Source organism: Urocampus carinirostris, chromosome 6 (assembly GCF_059441175.1).
Source record: "Urocampus carinirostris isolate Australia breed hairy pipefish chromosome 6, RoL_Ucar_1.0, whole genome shotgun sequence".
NCBI classification, from domain to species: Eukaryota; Metazoa; Chordata; class Actinopteri; order Syngnathiformes; family Syngnathidae; genus Urocampus; species Urocampus carinirostris.
In genome coordinates, this window is record NC_142354.1 from 27100400 (window position 1) to 27112081 (window position 11682).

At 39.6% G+C, this 11682-nt stretch overlaps 1 protein-coding gene across 1 annotated transcript; it reads right to left on the bottom strand.

Moving 5' to 3' along the window:
- Positions 1-476: 476 nt before the first annotated feature.
- On the bottom strand, positions 477-6505 carry bhlhe40 (basic helix-loop-helix family, member e40). The gene is made up of 5 exons (XM_088338525.1): positions 6152-6505; positions 6010-6073; positions 5813-5920; positions 4566-4689; positions 477-3320 (listed from the first exon to the last, which is right to left on the bottom strand). The coding sequence occupies exons 1-5, from the start codon at positions 6226-6228 to the stop codon at positions 2545-2547; spliced, it is 1149 nt and encodes a 382-aa protein (XP_088194651.1). The 5' UTR covers positions 6229-6505; the 3' UTR covers positions 477-2544.
- Between the last annotated feature and the right edge of the window lie 5177 nt (positions 6506-11682).

Below are 11682 nucleotides of genomic sequence, written 5' to 3' on the forward strand. Positions count from 1 at the left end.
TTTGGTCACAATTCCTCTGTAGCATGAATAGAAAGGTCATTTACTATTTATTCGATAATTCTATATGCAAGTGTTACATAATTATTTCATGATTTAGCGAGATTTATTTACTTGCACTGTAATTACATTGTAATGTTGAATTACATTGTAATTACAATTCATGATGATATTCCTATCAAACTCTCAGCTAGTTGGTGAACAATGAGCAAGCAATGTAGTGTCAGTTTCTTACAGTAAACGTCAGTGTTCAATCTTGAGAGTGAGTAGATGATTTATTTCTTCCACATAGTTCCTATGACATCTTTTAGAATTCGATATACTCACAGCTTGTCTGCAATCTAAGACACGTTTGTGATTTATAGCCGCTTGACTACTTTATGGGTTATGTAAGTCTTACATAAGCGCGTGTTGTTATGGAGAGCTGTCAGGACGGCTGGCTGCAACATGAACATCAACAGGCGGTGGATTCCACAAGGTGGGGGAAAAGAAGAAACTTTATTAATACTTGAATATATATATATCAATAATACTTTACAAAATTCTGACTGAAGAGTATGTTAAAGTTCAAAATACCCCCGCCCCCTCCAATGTACCATAGAAAACTAGAACTACTTTGTGGTCTCAACTTTACATTCACTGCCACGAGAAAGGACATTTTAAAGCAAAATACACAAAAGAATCTGCGAGTCGAAGGCAACACCTGAATTGGGGTGGAAAACCGAAGCTATGTACACGCTTGGCATATGGCACACCACGACCGTAAAGTACCCTCATCAGGTCATGTATCAAAAATAAAAATATGAGGGTAGCGTTCACACGCCAAAAAGGACAGGACGCCACTTGATGGGGGATCAGATTCGCGGCGAGGACAGCATGTGCGACACGCCTCACACGGTGACAACGCCCCTGCATTCTTTACAAACACTCACATGTTTATCCCTCAGATAGCTTGAAAATAAGTGATATAGCATTGTAAACGGGGAAAGACATTTTTATGAGAAAAATATAGATCCAAAATCGGATTTGTTGCAGTCCCGAGCCCCAAAAAAACTTGTGCTGTCAAAAGGTGTAGCTGTACTGCTTGAACTCAAGAGTCATTCAGTGTTTAGAGCCTTAAATATTGAGTTAAAACAACTTTAAAGCTTTAACTCAAAAGGTAAAGCTGTTCAAGAGTTAAAGACGTTTTGAAGCTTTAATTCAAAAGTCATTAAGCATTCATACTTAAACTCATGAATTATAGTGGATTCGGAGCTTTAACTCAAGAGGTAAAGCCGTTTAACAAAGAGGTAAAGTGCTTTTAAAGCTTTTACTTGATAGTTAAAGGTCCTTTAAAGCTTTAATTTAAAACTCATTAAGCATTGAAACTTCTCATCTCATTAGCCGTATCGCTTATCCTCATTAGGGTCGCGGGCGGGCTGGAGCCCATCCCAGCCATCTCCGGGCAGTGGGCAGGGGACACCCTCAACTGGTTGCCAGCCAATCGCAGCATTGAAACTTAAACTCTTGAATTAGAGTAGCTTCAGAACTTAAACTCAAGAGTTAAGCAGCATTGAAGCCGTTAAAACTTGTTACGCAAAGAGTTTGTTGCATTAACCCAAGAGCTTTAACTCATGACTCACTCAGCTTTAACTCTTAAACTTGTGAGTTACAGGCTTTGAAGCTTTTAACTCAAGAGTTAAAGGTATTTAAAAGTTTGAACAAAAAGAGTTTTAGCGGCTTTAAAACTAACTCAAATGGTAAAGCTGTTTTAAAGGTTTATCTCAAACGTTAAGGGCGTTCAAAAGTTAATCTCAAGAGTTAAAGCCGTATAAAGCTTTTACTCAAGAGCTTCAGCCATTTTCAATGTTTAACTCAAAATTTATGGCCAGTTCAAAGGATTATCTCCGGAGTTCAAGTCGTGTTAAAGCTTTAACTCGGGAGTTTAAGCCATTATAAAGCTTTTACTTTGACAGCAGGAAAAAAATGAAATGCAATAACAATAGATTTGCTTTTTCAGGATCTACAGTAAATCGAATGGTAGCGAGCAGCATTTACTTCAAAAGACAAACAGTCTTCTGTTTTATCATTACATTCAGTTTGTTTGTATGTATGTACAAATACAGGTAGAAACAAACGTACCCGACTGTCTACAGTGTTCTCTCTTTCTCCGTCTCTATGAATCTCGTTACATTCAGATACATCTTCTGGGCTCCACGTTTGTTTTTTACATTTCGAAGGATTCATTTATGGCGCTATTGTATAAAAATATAAAATGCAAACATAACTAACAAAATTTGAAACTGGTTGGGATTTTAGCAAAATTCGTGGAAGTCGGTTGGCTTTGTGAGCCTCTTAAAATGACGTGGGGCCAAGTCTGATCCCCGGGCCTAGTGTTTGACAATTTTTGTCTCGTGTCTTCTACATTCTGGATTCACGTCTGACATTCAGCACCCAGCGCGGAGAATCGCGTCCCCGCTGCAGGACCTCGTAGTCATTCATGGGTTCACAGTGTTCCTCGTCATGCGCACTCATGATAGAAGGTGGTCGGCTGTTTCAGGAAGTCTGTTACTCTTTGGTTTCCAAATTTAACGGGGAAAGCTGTTTTTGAGCTTGAGTGGAGTCCACGGGGTTCTGGCATGGAACTGGTGACCTCACCCTCTCCGGAGTTAAGGTAGCAGCGCCCACGCCAGGGTACATCAGGGGCATACCACCCGGGTACCAGCACTTCTCCAGCACAGGTAGATAGGCGGCAGCTGCTGCAGTTGTAGGGGGGAATAGATAGAATGGTAGGCAGAGGGGATGCTGGTTGGGGGGGAAAGAAACGTAGCTGCCAGGGGTTGCGCCTGGGTAACCAGAGACTTTTTCGTCCCCGGAGGAGTCGGACCGCAACTTCTTAGCCTGCAGTTCGCTCCCTTCGGACCTCTCCGCCGTCCGTTTGTGCTCACAAACGGTGTTTCCGAGATGGCGTTTGTCGTGTTCGCCCCCGTAGCCGCTATCAGTGTCTGTGTCGCTGCCGCTCTGTTCCCCCATCCCGCCGGGGTAAGTCCTTTGAATGACGGGAACGCAGTTCTTGGATAGCCCCTGGGTGGCCCCAGAAGGCGGCTCCGTAGGTTTTTGGGGTTTCTCTGTACTCTGAAGGACGGAGCTGCCGAAGAGCGCATCGCTTTGATGTTGCATGACCTCCGACGCCAACTTGTGGATGTGGCTGATGACGTGGGAAGGCATCAGGTCCTGACTTTTTTCTTGGCCAGCCAGGTAGTGAAGGACTTCTTTAGCGCACAGGTGGAAACCAGAACGGAACATCTGCTCGCTGACCTCCGCGTCGTCGCCGCTTTGGTCGCCTGGCGTGATTTAAGAGAAAATGACTTTAATATACGATGCTCTGCTCAAAGTTGTTTATCACACCAAATTTATTTCAGCGTAAAAGCATCTAGCTAGTTTCATAGTTATCTATTTCGGTAGTTAACTAGCTTGCTGTTTCTTTGTTAATTGATCTAGGAAATTAGGCATGATTTTAGAAGGAACAACTTCACAATGTTTTTACACTCTGCTCAAAGTTTATGAAACTAAGTTTAATCATTGAGAGACCTCTAGCTAGGTTGATAACTATCAATCTATTTTGATGGCTAACTATTATTTTGAACTGATCTCGGTAACTAGCTAGCTTTTCATCTCTATTTGGGATGCTTGGCAGCTTACTATTGGTCGATCCATCTCTATCTCTCTTTTTATCTACCTAGCTCTATCATTCTAGTCAGCTATCTTGCTATTATTTCTGCCAGCAGCTAACTTGCTATCGCTCTATCTCTGGCTCTTTGGCTCTCTCTCTCTCTCTCTAGATACTTGTCGATTACTCTTCTATCGCTGTATTGCTCCATTGCTCTGTCGCTCTATTTATTGCTCAATCGCTCTAGCTATAGCTCCATTCGTCTATCTACCACTCTATATATCAGTCTTTGGCTCTATTTATTAATCTATCAATCTATCTATTGATCTATCACTTTTATCAGTCTATAGCTCTATCACTCTTATTGGCCTATTTCTCGATCTATCGGTCTATATACTGTTCTATCTATTGTTCTATCTTTTGCTCTATCTCTCTATCCACTTATCTATCTCTGCTCAGTTAGCTGTCTAGCTAACTATGGTAGCTTTTCCAACGGACTCTGCTAGTATTTTAGTTAACGGCCATCATTTAGTGTTGCGTTATCTAGATCGTAACAGAAACATCTTCAAATGTTTCTCTTGTAACACCTTCAGTCCAAATCTAACGTTGCACGTCTTTGGTATCGTAATAAAAATAAACAAGAGAACCATCAGACGATGTTCTTTCTTTCACTGTAAGGAGATACAATATTTGACTGGAAAAAAACTGCAAATAGTGTTGTAATTTTCGGCCCTTTGTGTGAATAAGATTTGTTTCTGTTAGCATTAAATCAGTAGACTTTTATTTGACAATCATTGTTTTAGAATGTTTTTTTAATATTTAATCGTCTTGTATCAATCAGAGCGTAGCTTTGGCCTCTTACGTGTAACAAGGGCAAGAGATCAGCTCCAATTTTGAAAAACCCTTCATTTTGACGTACTTATTCGCAAGTCTTTCTGCAGCTCGACGATCTGCTGCTGCTGCTGCTCCAGCAGCGCGTTCAAAGCGTTCACGTGTTTGAGGGTGAGCTCCAACACCACCGCTTTCTCCAAATGACCCAGCGTCTAAAAACAGGAAGACCTTCGATAAGAATGTTGATCTTTCTTATGTAACGCGTCCCCAAGCCAAACGCAGATTAAGCCGACACACGGGAACTCATGCGAGGCAATCCTTTTAGGAACAACATGCTGCCCGATACACCATAAATATATATTTATATATGTATTTTTTTTTACTTTAGTTTCCAAAGTAAGTACACCAATCGTCTTTTTTTTTGTTGTTGTAAATGGCGCTTTCTATCCGACTTTAAACCAAAACTTCAAACAAAAAAAGTACAACAGGAGTCTCGTCCCATGGCCAAATTCAGCCCTTAAGGCGATAGTTTCAGGTCCTTTGCTTTAATATAAAAGTGAATGGAACAGTATGTATTATTTGACCACTATTTTGTCATGCTACCTAAAATGAGTGGTAAAATCCACAAGTAAAAAATACAAACTAGGGACAAGTCAAGTTTATTCGGGATGCCTTTAATCACAAGAAAACCACAGATTATTGCACACTAAAGACTATAATTACACCAGCCCCTGATCTAAAACCTACATGAAGGCAAGGAAAAATTCCAAACGTCAACATGAGGGAAATGAGGAAAACTTGAGACGGGACTGAACATGAGTTAATCCCCCTTCGATTTTAATTGTTTTTACAATTGAGCCAATTTTCTTTTCATTTTTGGGGGGCAGTCTTTCCTCGGGTTTTTTGTTTTTTCATGCACTTCTAACAGCAAGACAATTACTGTATGTGGACAATCATGTCTTATCCTTCTGGGTAAGGCTCACTTTATGTAAATAGAAAATCTTCAACCTAAAAATCTCTTTTATATAATAGTAAATGCATTTTTGCTCACACTTTGTTAATTCAATAATATTTCTTAAATGAATTACATGTTTTAATACTAAATAATACAATTTCCTTTAAGTGCAGTCCTAGTAGATTTGCATTCATTTATCACTGATCGATTTATTTTCATTATTTTTTAAATCTTGTTTTTTAAGAGGAATATTAAACAAACATATATGAGAACAGTGGAATGCTTTTATCGCATATTTTTGAGTGGAAAACCTGATTTTACCCACCCTCCCTAAATTCATTTAAGAGCCATGATGTACAAAAATAAAATAAACAACTCACTGTAAGCTTGAGGTGCTCGGGTAGCAAGTCTTTAAGCTGAGCGATGCATTCGTTGATTCTGTCGCGTCTTTTCTTTTCGATGAGTCGATGAGGCAACTTGTAAGTCTCCTACAGGTACAAAACATGCACGGATGTTGAATTTCTGCGCACTTCTATTTCAAATTCGGAAAATTCAAATGGAATAAACAATGAATTACCCTGCTGTCATCCCCGCGTTTAATTCCCCTTCTTGACTTGTACACGTAGATCGGGAAATCCATTCTTCGTAGAAAAAGTGACATTCATTAATTATTATTATTATTAATTTCAATTGGATTCGTAATGAAACACCTTGCTTACCCCTGCATGTCAGCGATATCCAGCGACGCGTGTTTGGGCGCACATGGTGGCGGTTGCGCCCGGGTAATCCCCTCCATGTTGTTCAAAAAGTAAAAAAAATAGAAGTAGGAAAGATCCAAGATGAAGAAAAACAATAATATGAAAAGATCCAGCACTCCGTCAGTCCCGTTTTGTTTTTTTGCAGCATGCGCTCTTTCTTTCTCGCTTCCCGTTCTCCGCGCGTGTGTATTCGGTCTGTGACTCGACAGAGTGTGCGCAAGGACTGGGCGTGTAGCTCGAGATCTACGAGTGGATCGAGTCCTGTGACTGCAGGCGGGCAGGCGGACAAGCACGTCCCTCGTCTGTCACATGAGCCTCACGTGTCTGACGGCGCTTTCAAAGGCTCCCCCCCTCCTCGCCCGCCCCTCGGCAGCTTCCTGTCTGCGCACGCGCGCACGCACAAGCGCACAAACCGATGAGTGGAGTCAGGACGCTCACCGCCCACGGGAGCTTAGTCTCGTGTACTATCACGCTTCCACTTCTGTGGAGACTGTGTGCGAGTTAACGCCTCTTTCTTTTTAGTCACAAAAAAAAAATACAGAAAGTGGATCTGAAGATACAATAAAAAACTATTTAGATGTGATTTGTTGATTTAGCGCCAAGTATTCAAATAGTCTCAATACAATAGAATTACGCATGACGTTTGAACTGGTTTCGGCCAGGTTGACACCATTTTTACCATTATCATCATTACTGTTTCGATATTATTATTACATAATAACATCATCATTATCATGTTTATAACATTGTTGGACTGTCAGGGCCTACAAGGGCTCCTTTGCTGGCCTAAAAAATATCTGAATCATGGGATAATATTATATTTTGTCCTTGAATACTTATTAAATACTTGCAAATTGTCTTTCAGCTTCCTCTCATTGCTTTCCCCCCTGGTTGGGCTGCTTCCAGATGTGGGCTTTCACATTGAAGCATTTAACCAATCACATTTCAGCCATTATTTGTTGCCAGGGTCAGAAATCAACCCAGACGCCTTCACAATCCATTTTACGGGCCCTGGGGCATAACTAATAAGTGACTATAAAAATGTTGGTTTAGCCAATCAGATTCTGAGTTGGCAAGTCGTCGCCTGCTAGCGGGCCTTAGGAAACATCACAGATTTGACAAACTGTGATTGGCTAGGTGGCAGTAACGGAAGTGTCACCACAAAAACATGAATAAAAATATCCCCCTGTCATCTGCTTCTGTTGAACATTTTCACCCCTAAATCAAATACTAACCTACGCCTGAAACACGAAAGGACAGGCCTGACTTTCAGCATTTTCTTCGACGGCAATAGAAAATAACTTCTCGATGAAACCAAAACGCTCGGATTGAATCCTTATTGAGGAAAGAAAGGTGGGTGGATGTTTGGTGAGTAAAATGTAGATATATTCCTTAATAATATTGCAATTTCACAAGATTGTTATTAATGCTTTTTATTTGTGTTGTAGCTGTATCTGCAACAAATGTTTTATAGCCAGAAAATAGTTGTGATTCAGCCTAATAAATGACTAGGTGTGAAATGCACGGCCCGCCCCTGGTTTATGATAATGGATGTTTTGAATTAAAAAACATTCAGACCAATACTAATCTCCAGATTTTAAGTAATCATAGATATCAGTGGAAAAAAATGATACATATAGTAGGCAAAATTAATTTCACTTTAAATAGAAAAAAGCAATTAGAAGAAGCATCCAAAATTTGGCTTTGGCCTTAACCTGTCATTTGTTTTATATTTTCACATGATGTGTTTATTTTGTGATGAACAACAAACAACAACAAAAAATACCGGTACACAAACAAATCTCGACAAAATATTTTCACTTAATATCGCTTCGATAAGATCTAATTCAGACCAAACCAATATCCAAACATAAAGTACTGGTAGTCAACGATATCAGAAGCACTTTCGTATACCATTATTGTGTAAGATTCCATAAATCTGCTATTTGTTTTTAAATAAATACTTTTAAATTTTGACAAAATATTTTCCCTTAATACTGGTTGGATACCATTGTTTTCAGACCAATACTGATATCCAAATCTTGAGTGGTCATCAATACCGGTAGCACATACTGATACCATTAGAACGTAATATTCTTTTCCTCTGCAATTAAAAAAATATCAATACCTTTGTATCTCAACAAAACCTTTACCCTTCATATTGGTTCAGAACTGTTTTTTAGACTTATGCAAATAATCAAATCTGAGTAGTCACTGAAACCCACATCCACGTACCAATACCATCAGTACACAAATGATCCTATTCTCTGAAAATACCTGTAAATCTCAGCAAAAAATTTTACTTTACCTTACTATTTGTTCAATGACATTGGTTTTCAAACCAATACCTGTCACAATAACCCGGATCGGGAACACTTGTGCTCAGGATTTGGCGCCAAGAGCAAGGACAGCTGATTGGCGCACCCTGTCCATTTAAATCCTCAGCTTCTGGAAACAAGCTGTCTGATTGTACTATGCTACCTGTTGCCATCTGCTCAGAAAGCCCGTACCTCCGACTCTTTGCCTGCCTCCTGTTTTCTTCTACTTGATCTCCGTTGCCGACCCGTTTCCGAATTTGCCTACGACCTGCCCTGCCCGTCTGACTCCTGATAAATCTTCCGAACACGACGACGTCCTTCTTCTCCAGCCCCGACCAACAACACGCCGATTACGTCTGTCCACGACCATTCCCGCCAAGCCTTCGCCCGCCTGTCAAGCTTCGTCAATCCGTCAAACAACGGATCGAAGAATCTTGTCTTGTCATTCTTTCCTTCCAATAAAAACCAAGAAGTGAGTGCAAGTGATCTCAGTTTTCCTTCCGTCTGACAATACCGGTATCAACGTTTTGAATAGTCATCAATAACGGTAACACATACTAATTCCATTAGTATGCAATATTACATTCTCATGCAATTAAAATAAATACCTTTAGATAAAAATGTAAAAAAATAATTTTATATTGATTAACAAATATCCATTGATACCAATAACACATGCTAATGCCAATAGTACACAAAATACACTTCACTCTGTAAACGTTTCCAAGTAAATGCATGTAAATCAACAAAATATTGACCCTCAACATCAGTTTGATACCAATTTGTTTCTTCCCTACTGATATCTGTCATGAACCGGAACAGGAGGAGAACCCAAATGCGTGACGTTTCTCACACAAGCTTTTATTTTACGGGAAATGGGGCAGTCATGCACGTTAACCAAACGCCAGTGATTCGGCGATCGTTGGGCGGAAGACGTAAGGCAGCAGTCTGGCGTGGAATGATCGGAAGCCAGAGGCCGACGAGATCGACACCAATTGCACGAGCAGTTATCAGACAGATGGGGTAGATACTGGACAGGACGGGACGGACAGGATTTATATCAAAACTGGATATCGATATTAAACAGGACAAAATAGACGGGAACAATACCGGACAGGAAATACCAACAGGAAACCGGAGTCAAAACCCACGTATTGCGGGCGCAGAGGTTCGTTGACGGACTGACAAAGAGTGAGTGAGAGCACTGCGCTCAAATAGAAGGGAAGCAAATCTGTCAACAAGCCGTAGATGGCACCACACGGGTGGGGCCAATTGGGCGCCATGGCAATCGTAACAGATAGGCAATTCTTGAGTAGGCATTGATACCGGTAAATTAAAGATACTATTAGTACATTAAAATCAATTCCCTCTACAGAAATCCCAACAAAATATTATCTTACAATATTGAATTCAATGGCATTATAAATGTTTTCAGGTATAGATTCTTACGATACTGGTATAAACCAACGTCAAGATACTTAAAAAAAAGGCTGGTTTTGCACCGATACCTGCTTTGCATTCTTATATTAGAATACCAGCAAAATGGTCTAAATGGACCTCAAATAAATGTTAAACGTATTGCACAACAGTAAAATCTCTTCTATTGATACTTTCAGTAATTATAAATGACATAATAGGTTGTAGTTACTATGTTGGTGACCTGGCATATTTGTATTACATAAGATTTTTTCTAAGTATTGTATCAATTTTCTGATTTTAAAAATAATGTGGGGAAACTACTAGCAAACACGTGTTGCTTTTGATTCGCCCATCTTGGCAAGTTTCCAATCAATTTTGGAGTGTTTGGCAGCGTGCTTGAGTTTCTTACGTGTTTATCGCTCGCAGTCATAAATATGACGACTCCAAAACGAGACCGGCTGGTTTTCTGCGTGTCAAGTTGCCTCCGAACTTTTAGTCGTATCAAAAACAAACACTGTTTATACATGTTGCAATTGTCTTAGTTTAAGAGCATTGAGTTAGCTCAGAATCCGTTATTAATATGACAAATTTTGAACTTTGGTACGAGTTATTAATACAAATGTATTATTCTGAAAAAACACTCTTTAATGTAAAGTTGACCTGCGGACTACGACACAAATCTGTTCTGAGCTGGAGATCGCAAAGCGATATTTGCCTTATAGCGAGGGATAGAAACCTGTTGTAATTTGTAAACGCCTTTTGAACCCCAGTTAAAAAAAACAAAGAAAAAAGCTGAAGATTATATAGTACTACTTGTGTGTAATATATGTGCATGTATTTAAATAGAATTAAGAATAAATACACATGTAAAGGAAAAAGGAATTTGCATTTACCTTGGGCGTGATGTCACTTGAGCTGGTCGAGTGGAGTAGCAGGTGGATGCAGAGGGTAGGGGATGTTACAGTGAATGATCAAAAAATGAAACTGATTTTAAAACTTCCACTTGTGAGGATATTCATACCCCTTAGAAGATTTTCTTGATCCAATTGCTTCCTTTATTTTTGATAATAGTCCAGATCGGCAATTGGTTATGGACAGGCAACTTAGCTATGGTAGCGATTTGTGTGCCCTCTCTGTATTTTTGATCAGCGCAAATTTTGTTTCCATGGCCATAGTTTTCCATAGTGAATACAGTGAAAAAATACATCATATCATCGCCTGCTCGATGAGTCTTTACGAAGCACACGTGATCCTGAATTGACTAAAGAAGGAGAAAGGCATCGTGGGAGGTTTTTCAGCCAAAAGCATATAGGCATTTCCATGATTCTGTTAGGCAAACTAATGGGGGACCAGTATTTCAAATAAAGTGACTAATAATATAAAAGCATATTAAAGACCTAACTCGTCATATGTACAATTTCTAAAGTTATTTGTTGTTGATGTCATAGTGTGGAAAATGCTGAATGAATGGCTCGAAAAACATCTTATTCCACACCATAAAGTGAAAACGCTGTAAGGCGGGGACACCGTATCACGGGGTATATATAATGTATCATTTAATATTCAAGTGTCACCAACAACCTATGATAAATCAATTGTTGTTTGTAATAACAAAAAAAAATAAACAGAGCGCCCGACCATCTCTTTCAGACGGTACGACGGATTAAATAATTATGAAGAGCAAAAACTGACGCCAATCAAAAACCCCAATATCTTTGATTTTCATGTTTAATCTCAGCAAATAAGACAGTAGAA